The 17,523-nt window shown below is 36.9% G+C and overlaps 1 protein-coding gene across 1 annotated transcript in view; it reads left to right on the top strand.

Moving 5' to 3' along the window:
* LOC146427393 (phosphatidylinositol 4-phosphate 5-kinase type-1 alpha-like) overlaps positions 1–17,487 on the top strand; it is a 31,304-nt gene extending 13,817 nt beyond the window's left edge. Inside the window, exons 5-12 of the mRNA XM_085082223.1 lie at positions 336–419; positions 1,338–1,386; positions 2,958–3,042; positions 6,738–6,866; positions 10,665–10,788; positions 12,434–12,499; positions 14,746–14,797; positions 16,800–17,487. Coding sequence (XP_084938349.1) covers positions 336–419; positions 1,338–1,386; positions 2,958–3,042; positions 6,738–6,866; positions 10,665–10,788; positions 12,434–12,499; positions 14,746–14,797; positions 16,800–16,802 — 592 coding nt within the window. The 3' untranslated portion in view covers positions 16,803–17,487. The remainder of the gene's footprint in view (positions 1–335; positions 420–1,337; positions 1,387–2,957; positions 3,043–6,737; positions 6,867–10,664; positions 10,789–12,433; positions 12,500–14,745; positions 14,798–16,799) is intronic.
* Positions 17,488–17,523: the final 36 nt, after the last annotated feature.

Genomic DNA, 17,523 nt, shown 5'->3' with positions numbered 1-17,523 from the left:
TTATTGGGATTTTTGGGATTTCCCATGGATTTCCCACCCCAATCCCATATTCTTTCCATGGATTTTTCCATGGATTTTCCCATGGATTTCCCTTTTGGGATTAATAGGACTTTTGGGATTTCCCATGGATTTCCCATTCGTGATTTATTGGGATTTTCGGGATTTTCCCATGGATTTCCCATTTGGGATTTATTGGGATTTTTGGGATTTCCCATGGATTTTTCCCTTTTGGGATTTTTGGGATTTCCCATGGATTTTTCCCTTTTGGGATTTTTGGGATTTCCCATGGATTTTTCCCTTTTGGGATTTCCCATGGATTTTTCCCAATTTTCCAGGATGGGAGGAATCCCAGCCCGGAATTCCCGTGGGGAACGTTTGCTGCTCTACATTGGGATCATCGACGTCCTGCAGTCCTACAGGTGATTAATCAATCATTAATTAGTGCTAATTAATCAATTAGTCATTAGTCCATCGTTAAATAGTATGTTAGTTAATGAGAAATTATTTAATCTGTTAAATGTTGTTTAATTTGTTCATTAATCCGCTTTTAAAAATCAGGAAAAAGTCAGGAAAAAAACGGGGAAAAATCTGGGAAAATCTGGGAAAATCTGGGAAAAATTGGGGAAAAAATCTGGGAAAAATCAGGAAAAAATACAAAGAAAATCAGGAAAAAATCTGGCAAAAAATTAGGAGAAAAATCAGGAAAAAATCAGGGGAAAAATTTCCATTTAAAAATTGGTGAAAAATCTGGAAAAATTGGGAAAAATCAGGAAAAAATCCGAGAAAAATTGGAAAAAATTCAGGGAAAAATCAGGAAAAAATCTGGAAAAAAATGAGGAAAAAATCAGGAAAAAATGGGGAAAAAAATCTGGAAATGATCTGGGAAAAAATCGGGGAAAAACTGGGGGCAAAATCTGGGAAAAATCCATAAAAATTTGGGGAAAAATCTGGGAAAAAGCAGGAAAAAATCAGGAAAAATATCTATTTAAAAATCGGGAAAAAATTGGGGAAAAAATTGGGGAAAAAATCAGGAAAAAATCTGGGGAAAATCTGGGGAAAATCCAGAAAAAAATCTGGGAAAAATCTGGAAAAAATTGGGGAAAAAATCCATTAATAAATCTGAAAAATTAGGAGAAAAATCCGGGAAAAATTGAGAAAAAATCCGGAAAAAAATGCAGGAAAAATTGGGGGAAAATCAGGAAAAAAAATGGGAAAAAATCAGGAAAAATCCAGGAAAATTTGGGATAAAAGGGGGAAAATCCAAACCTTTGGGAATTTCCTGGAAATCCCCAAAAATTCCCCAAAAATTCCAGGAATTTTGGTTTTCCCTCCTGCAGGTTTGTGAAGAAACTGGAACACTCCTGGAAAGCTTTGGTGCACGATGGGGTGAGTGAGAAATGGGAATTTTTGGGAAAAAAATGGGAATTTTTGGGAAAAAATTGGGAATTTTTGGGGGAAAATGGGAATTTGGGGGAAAAATGGGAATTTTTTATGGGAAAATGGGAATTTTTGGGAAAAAATGGGAATTTTTGGGGGAAAATGGGAATTTTTTGGGGGAAAATGGGATTTTTTGGGGGAAAAATGGGAATTTTTGGGAAAATTGGGAATTTTTTGGGAGAAAAATGAGAATTTTTTGGGAAAATGGGAATTTTTTGGGAGAAAAATGGGAATTTTTTGGGAAAATGGGAATTTTTGGGGGAAAATAGGATTTTTTTGGGAAAAAATTGCTTTTTTGGGGGGAAAAATGGGAATTTTTTAGGGAAAAATGGGAATTTTTTGGGGGAAAAAATGGGAATTTTTGGGAAAAATGGGAATTTTTTATGTGGAAAAATTGATGGGTTTTGGGGAAAAATGGGAATTTTTGGGAGAAAAAAATGGGAATTTTTGGGGAAAAATGGGAATTTTTTGGGGGAAAATTGATGGATTTTGGGGGAAAATGGGATTTTTTGGGAAAAATGGGAATTTTTTGGGGGAAAATTAGGAATTTTTTAGGGAAAAATGGGAATTTTTGGGGGAAAAATGGGAATTTTATGGGGAAAAATTGATGGTTTTGGGGGGAAAATGAGAATTTTTTTGGCAAAAATGGGAATTTTTTGGGAGAAAAATGGGAATTTTGGGGGGAAATTGGGAAATTTTTGGGAAAAATGGGATTTTTTGGGGGAAAATGGGAATTTTTGGGAAAATTGGGAATTTTTTTGGGGAAAAATTGATGTTTTTTGGGGAAAATGGGAATCTTTTGGGGAAAATGGGAATTTTTGGGGAAAAATGGGAATTTAAAATGGAATTTGGGGGAAAATGGAATTTATGGGAAAATGGGAATTTTGGGAAAATGGGAATTTTTGGGGGAAAATGGGAATTTTGGGGGAAATGGGAATTTTTGGGAAAAAATGGGAATTTTAGGGGAAAAGGAATTTTGGGGGAAAAATGTGGGAATTTTTGGGGGAAAATTGGGAATTTTTGGGGGAAATGGGAATTTTGGGGAAAATGGGAATTTTTATGGGAAAATGGAATTTTGGGGAGAAAAATGGGAATTTTTGGGAAAAATGGGAATTTTTTGGGGAAAATGGGAATTTTTAATAAAACCCCACATTTTTCAATGAAAAAATCAGATTTTTCAGAAGGAAAATGGGATTTTCTTATGGAAAAAATGGGATTTTTTTAAGGAAAATGGGAATTTTTTATGGGAAAAATGGGATTTTTGGGGGGAAAATGGGAATTATTTTATGGGAAAAATAGGAATTTTTGGGGGGAAAATGGGAATTTTTGGGGAAAAAACCAGATTTTTGTAGGAAAAATGGGATTTTTAAAATGGAAAATATGGGAATTTTTGGGGGAAAATGGGAAAAATTTTTTCCGGGAAAACTTTCCCTTCCATCCCAAAAATCCAACTCTCACCTCCTCCCCCTCCCAAAATTCCCAAATTTCCCCGGAAATTCCCATTTTTCCCCCAATTCCAGGACACAGTCTCCGTGCACAGACCGAGTTTCTACGCCGAGCGATTCCAGCGCTTCATGTGCAACACTGTCTTCCGGAAAATCCCCTGTGAGTGCTTCCCAAAAATTCCCAAAAATTCCCAGAATTCCCAAATTTCCATCGGGAATTCCCACTCCTGATTTTTCCCGATTTTTTCTGATTTTTCCTGATTTTTCTGGATTTTTTCGGATTTTTTCCTGATTTTTCCTGATTTTTTATGGATTTTTCTTGATTTTTCCGGATTTTTTGAGCTAATTTTTCTCTCTAGCTCATCCCAAAATTCCCAAAATTCCCACATTTCTATCAAGAATTCCCTCTCCTGATTTTTCCTGATTTTTTCTGGATTTTTATGGATTTTTTAAATTTTTCCTGATTTTTTTCTGGATTTTTTGGGGATTTGTCCTCATTTTTAATGGATTTTTCTTGATTTTTCCGGATTTTTTGAGCTCATTTTTCACTCTATCTCCTCCCAGAATTCCCAACATTCCAAAATTTCCCTCATTTCCATCAGGAATTCCCTTTCCTGATTTTTCCTGATTTTTTCTGGATTTTTCCTGATTTTTTAGGGATTTTTCCTGATTTTTTAGGGATTTTTCCTGATTTTTTTCAGCTTGTTTTTCCTTTTATTTCTTCCCAACATTCCGAAATTTCCCAAATTTCCATCAGGAATTCCCAGTCCTGATTTTTCCCAATTTTTTCTGGATTTTTCCTGATTTTTCTGGATTTTTTTCTGATTTTTTTCTGATTTTTTCTGATTTTTTGAGCTCATTTTTCTGTGTATCTCATCCCAGAATTCCCAGAATTCCCAAATTTCCCAAATTTCCATCGGGAATTCCCTCTCCTGATTTTTCTGGATTTTTTTCTGGATTTTTTCTGGATTTTTTCTGGATTTGTTCGGATTTTTAAGGGATTTTTCCGGATTTTTTATGGATTTTTCGAGCTCATTTTTCCCTCTATCTCCTCCCAGAATTCCCAAAATTCCCAAATTTCCCACATTTCCATCAGGAATTCCCACTCCTGATTTTCCCCGATTTTTTCTGAATTTTTATGGATTTTTTTTTAATTTTTCCTGATTTTTTATGGATTTTTCTTGATTTTTCTGGATTTTTTGAGCTCATTTTTCCCTTTATCTCATCCCACAATTCCCAGAATTCCCAAATTTCCATCAGGAATTCCCTCTCCTGATTTTTCCCAATTTCCCCCAATTTTTCCTGATTTTTCTGGATTTTTTTCGGATTTTTTTTGGATTTTTTTCGGATTTTTCCTGATTTTTTTATGGATTTTTCTTGATTTTTCCGGATTTTTTCAGCTCATTTTTCACTCTATCTCATCCCAGAATTCCCGGAATTCCCAAAATTCCCACATTTCCATCAGGAATTCCCTCTCCTGATTTTTCCCGGATTTTTCCTGATTTTTTAGGGATTTTTCCTGATTTTTTTCAGCTTGTTTTTCCTTTTATTTCTTCCCAGAATTCCCAAATTCCCACATTTCCATCAGGAATTTCCTCCTGCTCCTGGTTTTCCCGATTTTTCCTGGTTTTTTCTGATTTTTTCAGTTTTTTTTTCCGTCTGTTTCCCTAAAAAAACCTGGAAAAATACTTTTTTTCCTGGAAAAAAATCCCCTTTTCCATGGAATTTTCCCATTTTCCATGGAATTTTCCCCTTTTTTGACGGAATATTCTCATTTTTCCATGGAATTTTCCCCTTTCCCATGAAAATTTCCCTTTTCCCATGGAATTTTTCCCATTTTCCATAGAATTCTCCCCATTTTTGATGGATTTTTTCCCATTTTCTGATGGATTTTTCCCATTTTTGATGGAATTTCCCCTTTTTTTGATGGAATTTCTCCCTTTTCCATGAAATTTTCCCCATTTTCCATAGAATTCTCCCCTTTTCCCATAGAATTTTCCCATTTTCCATGGAATTTTTCCCTTTTCCGTGGAAATTTCCAGGTTTTCCATGGATTTTTCCCCCTTTTCCATGGAATTTTTCCCCTTTCTCACAGAATTTTCCCCATTTTTGATGGAATTCTCCCCTTTTTGGATGGAATTTTCCCCATTTCCCACAGAATTTCCCCTTTTCTGATGGATTTTTCCCCTTTTCTGATGGATTTTTCCCATTTTCTGATGGATTTTTCCCATTTTCTGATGGATTTTTCCCCTTTTCTGATGGATATTTCCCATTTTTTGATGGAATTTCCCCCTTTTCCATGAAATTTTCCCCATTTTCCATAGAATTCTCCCCTTTTCCATGGAATTTTCCTATGGAATTTTCCCATTTTCCATGGAAATTTCTAATTTTCCCCATGGATTTTTCCCCTTTTCCCACAGAATTTTCCAGTTTTCCTATGGAATTCTCCCCTTTTTTGATAGAAATTTCCCATTTTTCCACGGATTTTTCCCAATTTCCCCCAGAATTCTCCCCATTTCCCACAGAATTTCCCCTTTTTTGATGGATTTTTCCCATTTTTTAATGGATTTTTCCCATTTTTTCACGGATTTTTCCCATTTTCCCCCAGAATTCTCCCCTTTTCCCACAGAATTTCCCCTTTTTTGATGGATTTTTCCCATTTTTGATGGATTTTTCCCGTTTTCTGGTGGATTTTTCCCATTTTCTGATGGAATTTTCCCCTTATTTTCTGATGGATTTTTCCCATTTTTTCCCATTTTTTCCCATTTTTAATGGATTTTTCCCATTTTTTCACAGATTTTTCCCATTTTCCCCCAGAATTCTCCCCATTTCCCACAGAATTTCCCCATTTTTGATGGAAATTTCCCATTTTCTGATGGATTTTTCCCCTTTTCTGATGGATTTTTCCCATTTTTTCACAGCTTTTTCCCATTTTTTAACGGATTTTTCCCATTTTTTCACAGCTTTTTCCCATTTTTTAACGGATTTTTCCCATTTTTTCACAGCTTTTTCCCATTTTTTAACGGATTTTTCCCATTTTTTCACAGATTTTTCCCATTTTCCCCCAGAATTCTCCCCATTTCCCACAGAATTTCCCCATTTTTTGATGGAAATTTCCCATTTTCTGACGGAAATTTCCCCTTTTCTGATGGATTTTTCCCATTTTTTCACAGATTTTCCCCATTTTTTAATGGATTTTTCCCATTTTTTCACAGATTTTTCCCATTTTCCCCCAGAATTCTCCCCATTTCCCACAGAATTTCCCCTTTTTTGATGGAAATTTCCCATTTTTTGATGGATTTTTTCCGTTTTCTGATGGATTTTTCCCCTTTTCTGATGGATTTTCCCATTTTTGATGGATTTTTCCCCTTTTCTGATGGATTTTTCCCCTTTTTTCACAGCTTTTTCCCATTTTTTAATGGATTTTTCCCATTTTTTCACAGATTTTTCCCATTTTCCCCCAGAATTCTCCCCATTTCCCACAGAATTCTCCCCATTTTTGATGGAAATTTCCCATTTTCTGATGGATTTTTCCCATTTTCTGATGGAATTTCCCCTTTTCTGATGGATTTTTCCCATTTTTTCACCGATTTTTCCCATTTTCCACAGAATTTCCCCATTTCTGATGGATTTTTCCCATTTTTTCACGGATTTTTCCCATTTCTGATGGATTTTTCCCGTTTTTTCACAGCTTTTTCCCATTTTCTGATGGATTTTTCCCTTTTTTCTGATGGATTTTTCCCATTTTTTCACGGATTTTTCCCATTTTCCCCCAGAATTCTCCCCTTTTCCCACAGAATTTCCCCTTTTTTGTTGGAATTTCCCATTTTTTCACGGATTTTCCCCATTTTCCAGTGAAACCCTCTCCCTCCAAGAAGAGCCGAGGAGCTCCCAGCGTTCCCAGGAGGAGTCAGGCAGGAATTCCAACCCAAATCCCAAATCCTGCTGAGGCCAAAGGAGCAGCTGAGATGGACCTGGAGCAAGGTGGGAGCTGGGAGGTTTGAGCCCAAAAAATCCCCATTTTATCCCAAAAATTCCCAGTTTTTATCCCAAAAATTCCCAGTTTTTATCCCAAAAATTCCCAGTTTTTATCCCAAAAATTCCCAGTTTTTATCCCAAAAATTCCTTGGTTTTATCCCAAAAAATCCCATTTTTTATCCCAAAAATCTCCTTGGTTTTATCCCAAAAAATCCCAAAAATTCCTTGGTTTTATTCCTAAAAAAAATCCAATTTTTATCCCAAAAATTCCTTGGTTTTATCCCAAAAGTCCCTGTTTTCATTCCCAAAAAATCTCCATTTTCATGCCCAAAAAAATCTCATTTCTATTAAAAAAATCCTCAATTTTTTCCCCAAAAAAATTCCCAATTTTAGCCCCAAAAAATCCCTATTTTATCCCAAAAAATCCTTGGTTTTTATCCCCAAAAAATCCCAATTTTATCCTAAAAAATCCCAATTTGATCCCAGAAAAATCCCCATTTTAGCCCAAAAAAATCCCAATTTTGATCCCAGAAAAATCCCCATTTTGATCAAAAAAATCCCCATTTTAGCCCAAAAAATCCCAATTTTGATCCCAAAAAAATCCCCATTTTATCCCAAAAGTTCCCAGGTTTTATTGCCAAAATTTATTGGTTTTATTCCCAAAAAATCCCTATTTTCATTCCCAAAGAATTCTTTGATTTTATCCCAAACAATTTCTGTGCTCCCCAGGCCTCTCCTGGGTTTTTCCATTCCCAAATTCCCATCTAATTCCCATCTAATTCCCAAATTCCCATCCAGATTCCCAGCTGGACATTCTCGCCAGGCTGTTCCCATATTCCCAATCCCATATTTTCATTCCCACATTCCCAAATTCCCAGATTCCCGGCCGGATGTTCTCCCTCCCCTCTCCTTGCCGTTCCTGATGTCAATCCCAATCCTGAATTCCCAAATTCCCAAACTCAAATGATCCCAAATTCCCAATCTCACATTCCCAAATTCCCATATTTCCATTCCCAAATATTTCCTATATTTCCATTCCCAAATTCCCATCTAATTCCCAAACAATTCCCACATTTCCATTCCCATATAATTCCCAAATAATTCCCACATTTCCATTCCCAGATTCCCGGCCGGACGTTCTCCCTCGCCCTCTCCCAGCTGTTCCCAATCCCAAAATCCCAAATAATTCCCAAATAATTCCCATATTTCATCCCCAGATTCCTGGCTGGACGTTCTCCCCAGGCTGTTCCCATTCACAATGTTAATCCCAAATTCCCAAATAATTCCCATATTCCCAATCCCAAATTCCCAATCTCACATTCCCAAATAATTCCCAAATTCCCATTCCCAAATTCCCGTCTAATTCCCATCTAATTCCCACATTTCCATTCCCAGATTCCCGGCCAGACGTTCTCCCTCGCTCTCTCCTGGCCGTTCCCAATTCCAAATTCCCAAATAATTCCCAAATAATTTCCATATTCTCATTCCCAGATTCCCATATAAATCCCAAATTCCCATATAATTCCCATATTTCCCTTCCCAAATTCCCAAATAATTCCCAAATTCCCAAATAATTCCCATATTCTCATTCCCACATTCCCAGATTCCCAGCCGGACGTTCTCCCTCGCCCTCTCCCAGCCCTTCCCAATCCCAAATTCCCAAATAATTCCCACATTTCCATTCCCAGATTCCCGGCCGGACGTTCTCCCTCGGCCTCTCCCGGCCATTCCCGCTGTCAATCCCAATTCCAAATGATCCCAAATTCCCAATCCCAAATTCCCAAATTCCCAAATTCTCATATTTCCATTCCCAGATTCCCAAATAATTCCCGTATTTCCATTCCCAGATTCCCGGCCAGATGTTCTCCCCCGACTGTTCCCATTCCCGATGTTAATCCCAATCCCAAATTCCCAAATAATTCCCATATTCTCATTCCCACATTCCCAGATTCCCGGCCGGACATCCTCCCTTGCCCTCTCCCGGGTTTTTCCAATCCCAAATTCCCAAATAATTCCCATCCAATTCCCAGATTCTCATTCCCAAATTCCCATATAAATCCCAAATTCCCAAATAATTCCCAAATAATTCCCATATTCTCAATCCCAAATTCCCAGATTCCCGGCTGGACGTTCTCCCCAGGCTGTTCCCAGATTTTCATGCCCAAATTCACATATAATTCCCATATTTCCATTCCCAAATTCCCATATAAATCCCAAATTCCCAAATAATTCCCATATTTTCATTCCCAAATTCCCATACAGATTCCCGGCCGGACGTTCTCCCTCGGCCTCTCCCAGCCATTCCCAATCCCAAATGATCCCAAATTCCCAAATTCCCATATTTCCATTCCTAAATTCCCATATAATTCCCAAATAATTCCCATATTCTCATTCCCACATTCCCAGATTCCCAGCCGGACGTTCTCCCTCGCCCTCTCCCAGCCCTTCCCAATCCCAAATTCCCAAATAATTCCCAAATAATTCGCATATTCTCATTCCCAAATTCCCATACAAATCCCAAATTCCCATCTCATTCCCATATTCTCATTCCCAAATTCCCAGATTCCCGGCCGGACGTTCTCCCTCGCCCTCTCCCAGCCCTTCCCAATCCCAAATTCCCAAATAATTCCCATCTAATTCCCATATTCTCATTCCCACATTCCCATATAAATCCCAAATTCCCAAATAATTCCCATATTCTCATTCCCAAATTCCCATACAGATTCCCGGCCGGACGTCCTCCCTCGCCCTCTCCCAGCCCTTCCCAATCCCAAATTCCCAAATAATTCCCACATTTCCATTCCCAGATTCCCGGCCGGACGTTCTCCCTCGCTCTCTCCTGGTCGTTCCCAATCCCAAATTCCCGTATAATTCCCAAATAATTCCCCTATTTTCATTCCCAAATTCCCATATAATTCCCAAATTCCCATATAATTCCCAAATAATTCCCATATTTTCATTCCCAAATTCCCATACAGATTCCCGGCCGGACGTTCTCCCTCGCCCTCTCCCAGCCGTTCCCAATCCCAAATTCCCAAATAATTCCCAAATAATTCCCATCTAATTCCCAAATAATTCCCATATTTCCATTCCCAAATTCCCATATTCCCAATCCCAAATTCCCATCTAATTCCCATCTAATTCCCACATTTCCATTCCCAGATTCCCAAATAATTCCCATATTTCCCTTCCCAAATTCCCATTTAAATCCCAAATTCCCATCTAATTCCCATCTAATTCCCATATTTTCATTCCCAAATTCCCATACAGATTCCCGGCCGGACGTTCTCCCTTGCCCTCTCCCAGCCCTTCCCAATCCCAAAATCCCAAATAATTCCCAAATAATTCCCATATTTCCATTCCCAAATTCCCATTCCCATATCATTCCCAGATTCCCGGCTGGACGTTCTCCCCAGGCTGTTCCCAGATTTTCATGCCCAAATTCCCATCTAATTCCCATATTTCCATTCCCAAATTCCCATATAAATCCCAAATTCCCATATAATTCCCATATTCTCATTCCCAAATTCCCAGATTCCTGGCCGGACGTTCTCCCTTGCCCTCTCCTGGCCATTCCCGCTGTCAATCCCAATCCCAAATGATCCCAAATTCCCAATCTCACATTCCCAAATTCCCATATAATTCTCACATTCCCAAATTGCCAGATTCCCGGCCGCACATCCTCCCTCGCCCTCTCCCGGGTTTTTCCAATCCCAAATTCCCATATAATTCCCAAATAATTCCCATATAATTCCATATTTCCATTCCCAGATTCCCAACTAATTCCCGTATTTCCATTCCCAGATTCCCGGCCGGACGTTCTCCCTCGGCCTCTCCCAGCCCTTCCTGCCTCCTGCAGTGACTCTTTGGCCACAACTCTCTCCAGCTCCTCCCTGGGCAGCGCCGGCCTGGGATCCCCTCCCAGCAGGTAGGAATTCCCAAAATTCCAGGGAATTTTCATGGAAAAGGGATTTGGGGTTGGATTGGATCTCCTCCCAGCAGGTATTCCCAAATTCCCATGGAATTCTCATGGAATTCCAGCTGGGAAAGGAGAGGGAAAAGGAGGTTGGGATTGGCTGATCCCACATTTCCCAGAGCCATTCCCAGTATTCCCAATATTCCCAACTTTCTGGCCAATCCCAAATTTTCCAGCATCATTCCCAATATTCCCAATTTCCCATCCAATCCCAGATTTCCCCTGGCTATGGGAATATTCCCAATATTCCCAATTTTCCAGCTGATCCCAAATTTTCCAGAGTCATTCCCAATATTCCCAATATTCCCATTTTCCCTTCCAATCCCAAATTCCCCCTGGCTATCCCAATATTCCCAATTTTCCCAATTTCTCTGCTGATCCAAATATTCCTAATATTCCCAATATTCCAATTTTCCATCCGATCCCAGATTCCCCCTGGCTATCCAAATATTCCCAATATTCCCAATTTTCTGGCCAATCCCAGATTTCCCATAGTAATTCCCAATATTCCCAATTTTCCATCCAATCCCAGATTTCCCTGAGCCATTCCCAATATTCCCAATATTCCCAATATTCCCAATATTCCAAATTTTCTAGAGTCATTCCCAATATTCCAAATTTTCCATCCAATCCCAATTTCCCCTGGCTATCCCAATATTCCCAATATTCCCAATATCCCCAATATTCCCAATATTCCAAATTTTCTAGAGTCATTCCCAATATTCCCAATTTCCCAGCCAATCCCAGATTTCCCTGAGCCATTCCCAACATTCCCAATATTCCCGATATTCCCAATATTCCCAATTTCCCAGCCAATCCCAAATTCCCCCTGGCTATCCCAATATTCCCAATATTCCCAATATTCCCAATTTTCCCAATTTCCCTGCTGATCCAAATATTCCCAATATTCCAAATTTCCCATCTGATCCCAGATTTCCCCTGACTATCCAAATATTCCCAATATTCCCAATTTTCTGGCCAATCCCAGATTTCCCATAGCAATTCCCAATATTCCCAATTTTCCATCCAATCCCATATTTCCCCTGGCTATCCCAATATTCCCAATATTCCCAATATTCCCAATATTCCCAATGTTCCAAATTTTCTAGAGTCATTCCCAATATTCCCAATTTCCCAGTTCATCCCAGATTTCCCTGAGCCATTCCCAATATTCCCAATATTCCTGATAATTTCCCATCCAATCCCAGATTTCCCCTGGCTATGGGAATATTCCCAATATTCCCAATTTCCCTGCTGATCCAAATATTCCCAATATTCCCAATATTCCAAATTTCCCATCTGATCCCAGATTTCCCCTGACTATCCAAATATTCCCAATATTCCCAATTTTCTGGCCAATCCCAGATTTCCCCTGGCTATCCCAATATTCCCAATATTCCCAATATTCCCAATTTCCCAATATTCCCAATTTTCTAGAGTCATTCCCAATATTCCCAATTTCCCAGCCAATCCCAGATTTCCCTGAGCCATTCCCGATATTCCCAATATTCCCAGTTTTCTAGAGTCATTCCCAATATTCCCAATATTCCCGATATTCCCAATATTCCCAATTTTATTCCCAATTTTATTCCCGCAGGTCTGTTGGAGTCGAAGTTCACACATCCGAAGGTTCTGCAGAAACTCCTGGAATTTCCCTGCGCAGGTGAGAGAAAATTCCAGCTTTTCCCAGGAAAAATTCCCAGGAAAAATTCCCAGGAAATCTCGGGATTTGGGTGGTTTCAGAGTGAGGAAATTCCTGGGAAAATCTTCCAAAAATTTCCACTTTTTTCCATGGAATTTCCATGTGGAATTAATATGGAAAATTTTCTTTATCCACATTTTCTGTGGAATTCTCTGGAATTCCTGAGAAATTTCTTGATGGAATTTTATGGAATTTCTTTGTGGAATTTCCATGGAATTCTCCTCTGGAATGAACATGAAATCTTCTTCTGCACATTTTTCCGTGGAATTTTCCTTTGGAATTAATGTGGAATATTATTTTATTATTTATTATTTAATTTTATTTATTATAAAATATTAATTGTATTATTTTATTACATATTATTAATAACTAATTATTATTTATTGAAATAGTGATTTTTATTTCATGTTCATTTTTAATTACACTTTCCTGTGGAATTCCCATGGAATATTCTATTTATCCACATTTTTTCCTATGGAATTCCCATGTGGAATTAATATGGAAAATTCCCTTTAGCCACATTTTTCCATGGAATTCCTGAGGAATTTCTTTATTCCCATTTTTCCATGGAATTCTCTTGTGGAATCAACACGGAATTTTAGCTTTATTCCCATTTTTCCATGGAATTTTCCTGTGGAATTCCCATGAAATTTTCTTCTCTTTATCCACATTTTCTGTGGAATTCCTGAGGAATTTCTTTATGGAATTTTATGGAATTTCTTTGTGGAATTTCCATGGAATTCTGCTGTGGAATTAACGTGGAATTTTAGTTTTATTCCCATTTTTCCGTGGAATTCTCCAATCCTTGTGGATTTCAATCCTGAAATTCCTCCCTGAATTTGGGATTCTCCAAAACTCCTGGAAAAACCAGAATTCCCTTGGGAAAAACCTGGAAAAAAGAGAAATTCTTGGGGAAAAACCTGGAAAAATCAGAAATTGTTTGGGAAAAACCTGGAAAAATGGGAAATTTCTTGGGAAAAACGTGGAAAAATGGGAAATTCTTTGGGTAAAACTGGAAATTCTTTGGGAAAAACATGGAAAAATTGGAATTTTCTTGGGAAAAACCTGGAAAAAAACAGAAATTCTTTGGGAAAAACCTGGAAAACCCAGAAATCCCTTGGGAAAAATGTGGGAAAACCAGAAATTCTTTGGGAAAAACTTGGAAAAAAGAAATTCCTTGAGAAAGACTTGGAAAAACCAGAAATTTCTTGGGAAAAATGTGGAAAAACAGAAATTCCCTTGGGAAAAACATGGAAAAACCTGGAAAAATCAGAAATTTCTTGGGAAAAAACTGGAAAAACCTGGAAATCTCTTGGGAAAAATGTGGAAAAACCAGAAATTCTTTGGGAAAATGGGGGAAAACTGGAAATTCTTTGGGAAAAACTTGGGAAAACCTGGAAAAATCAGAAATTTCTTGGGAAAAACCTGGAAAAATCAGATATTTCTTGGGAAAAACCTGGAAAAATTTGAATTCCCTTGGGAAAAACCTGGAAAAATCAGAAATTCTTTGGGAAAAAAATGGAAATATCTTGGAAAAAACTTGGAAAATCAGAAATTTCTTGGGAAAAAACAGAAATTCTTTGGGAAAAACCTGGAAAAACCTGGAAAAATCAGGAATTTCTTGGGAAAAACCTGGAAAAAGTGGAAATTTCTTGGGAAAAACCAGAAATCTCTTGGGAAAAACTTGGAAAAACTGGAATTTTCTTGGGAAAAACCTGGAAAAATGGGAAATTTCTTGGGAAAAACCTGGAAAAGCCAAAAATTCTTGGGGAAAAACCTGGAAAACCCGGAAATTTCTTGGGAAAAACCTGGAAAAATGGGAAATTCTTTGGGTAAAACTGGGAAAAACTGGAATTTTCTTGGGAAAAACCTGGAAAAACCAGAAATTCTTTGGGAAATACTTGGAAAAAACCAGAAATGTCTTGGGAAAACCCAGAAATTCTTTGGAAAAAACCTGGAAAACCAAAAATTCTTTAGGAAAAACCTGGAAAAAATTAGAAATTCTTTGAGAAAACAATGGAAAAACCTGGAAAAACCAGAAATCTCTTGGGAAAAACCTGAATTTTGCTGATTTTTGGGATATTTTTCCAGGATTTCCCAGGAATTCCAAGCTGGGATCAGCAGAGCTTTAAAAATTAGAATTTAGGGATGAAATTCTTTGGATTAATTCCCAAAAAATTCCCTAAGATTCCCATTTTTTTTTCCAGACCTTCCCTGCCTCTGGAGCTGGAGGAGCTGCAGGAGACTGAGATCAGCTTTGTGAGTTTTTATTCCAAAAAAAATCCTGGAATTTTGGGTGTTTGGATCCCAAATTTTTTTGGGAATGACTTTTCCCAAATTCCTGGAGCTCAGCCTGGAAAATTTGGGGGTTTTTGGAGGTGAAAATTGCTGGAATTTGGGAAAAATTGGGAATTTCTGTGGAAAAATGTGGGGAAAAATGAGATTTGGGATGAAATTTCTTCTTGAAATTCCCAAAATTGGCTAAAAATTGGGAAAATTCCTCAATTTCTAAAAACCTGGAAAATCCCAAATAAAATCCTGATGAGATTTGGAATATTTGGGATAAAATTTCTTCCTAAAATTCCCAAAATCTGCTAAAAAATTGGAAAAATTTCTCAATTTCTAAATCCTGGAAAATCCCAAATGGGATTTGGGATAAAATTTCTTCCTAAAATCCCAAAATTAAAACCCAACAAAAACCAAAACCCAAACCAACCAAAAAAAAAAACCCAAAACCAAAAAAAAAAAAAACCCAACCAAACCAAAACCCAAACCAACCAAAAAAAAAAAACCCAAAACCCAAACAAAAAAAAAACCACCAAACAAACCAAAAAAAACCCCAAACCCAAAAAAAAAAAAACCCAACAAACAAAACCCAAAAAAAAACAAAACCCAAAACAAAAAAAAAACCCAACAACAAAACCCAAAAAAAACCCAAAACCCAAAAAAAACAAAAACCAACAAAACCAAAACCAAAAAAACCAAAAAAAAAAAACCCAAAACCCAAAACAAAAAAAAAAACCCAACCAAACCAAAACCCAAAAAAAAACCCAAAACCCCAAAAAAAACCCAACAAAAACCAAAACCCAAAAAAACCAAAAAAAAAAAACCAAAACCCAAAAACAAAAAAAAAAACCACAAAAAACCAAAAAAAACCCAAAACCCAAAACAAAAAAAAAAAACCAACCAAACCAAAACCCAAAAAAAAACCCAAAACCAAAAAAAAAAAAACCCAACAAAAACCAAAACCAAAAAAACCCAAAAAAAAAAAACCCAAAACCCAAAACAAAAAAAAAAACCACCAAACCAAACCCAAAAAAAAAACCAAAACCCAAAAAAAAAAAAAAAACCCAACAAACCAAAACCCAAAAAAAAACCCCAAACCCAAAACAAAAACAAAAACCACCAAACCAAAACCCAAAAAAAAAAACCCAAAACCCAAAATTGCTAAAAATTAGGAAAATTCTTCAATTTCCAAATCCTGGAAAATCCCAAATTGGATTTGGGATAAAATTTCTTCCTAAAATTCCTAAAATTTGGTAAAAATTGGGAAAATTCCTCAATTTCTAAAAACCTGGAAAATCCCAAATCCAATCCTAATGAGATTTGGAATATTTGGAATAAAGTTTCTTCCTGAAATTCCCAAAATTTGCTAAAAATTGGGAAAATTCCTCAATTTCTAAAAACTTGGAAAATCCCAAATCCAATCCTAATGAGATTTGGAATATTCGGATAAAAATTCTTCCCAAAATTGGCTAAAAATCAGGAAAATTCCTCAATTTCCAAATCCTGAAAAATCCCAAATAGGATTTGGGATAAAATTCCTTCAAAAAATTCCCAAAATTTGTTGAAAATTAGGAAAATTCCTCAAGTTCTAAAAACCTGGAAAATCCCAAATCCAATCCTAATGAGATTTGGAATATTTGGGATAAAATTTCTTCCTAAAATTCTCAAAATTTGCTAAAAATTAGGAAAATTCTTCAATTTCTAAATCCTGGAAAATCCCAAATTGGATTAAAAAACCCAAAACCCAAAACAAAAAAAAAAACCAACCAACCAAAACCCAAACCAACCAAACCCAACAAACCAAAAAAAACCCAAAATCCCAAAATTTACCAAAAAATTATGAAAATTCTTCATTCCCAAGGCCTGCAAATTCCCAAATTTTCTCCCAGGGTGGGAATTTCGGGAATATTAACGGAAAAATCCCAATTTTTCCCAATTTTTTCCTAATTTTTTCCCTTTTTTTTTCTCTCCCCAGTGAAGCAGCACCGACAGCTCCCGGATGGAATTCAACTTTTCCAAGGAAAAAAATCCCAAAAAAACCTCCTGGAAATTCCCAATTTTCCGACAATCCCTGCAGCTGGAAAAACTTGGGAAAAAAACTTTGGGAATTTTCCTTTTGGAATTCTCATTTTCCTTGGAAAACTGAGGAAGAAGAGAAGAAGAAAAAAAAGCAAAAACAAAAGGAATTCCCAAAATTTCCAGGAATTCCCAAAATTTCCAGGAATTCCCAACATTTCCAGGAATTCCCAAAATTTTGGGGAAAAAAGGGGAAAAAAAATTCCTTGGAAATTTTTCCGGAAAATTCCCAGTTGGGAAATTTTTTGGGTTTTTTTTTAGTATTTTTATCCCAAATTTTGGTTTTTTTCCCAAAAAATTTTCTTGGATTCAATTCCAGTTTTTTTTTTAGTCCTGCAGGAATTTTTGGTGTTTTAATCGATTTATTAATTATTATTATTATGAATTATTAATTATTATTTTTTACAAATAAATAAGGATTTTTTCCGTATTTTCCCAGGATAAAAAATCCCAAAAAAATGGGAAAAAACGAACAAAATTTATGGAAAAACTTTGATTTTTCTCCCTTTTCCCAGCAGGATTTTTGGGAATTTTTTCCCACAATCAGGGAAGGTTTTTTGGGAAAATTTTTGGAAGATTTTTTGGGAATTTTTTTGGAATTTTTGGGATTTTTGGAGGATTTT

The sequence above is a fragment of the Lichenostomus cassidix genome, chromosome 25 (assembly GCF_008360975.1).
Source record: "Lichenostomus cassidix isolate B80296 chromosome 25, HeHo_3.0, whole genome shotgun sequence".
Lineage (NCBI taxonomy): Eukaryota > Metazoa > Chordata > Aves > Passeriformes > Meliphagidae > Lichenostomus > Lichenostomus cassidix.
The sequence above is the reverse complement of the archived record's forward strand: the minus strand, read 5'-3'. Positions and strand labels throughout refer to the sequence as shown.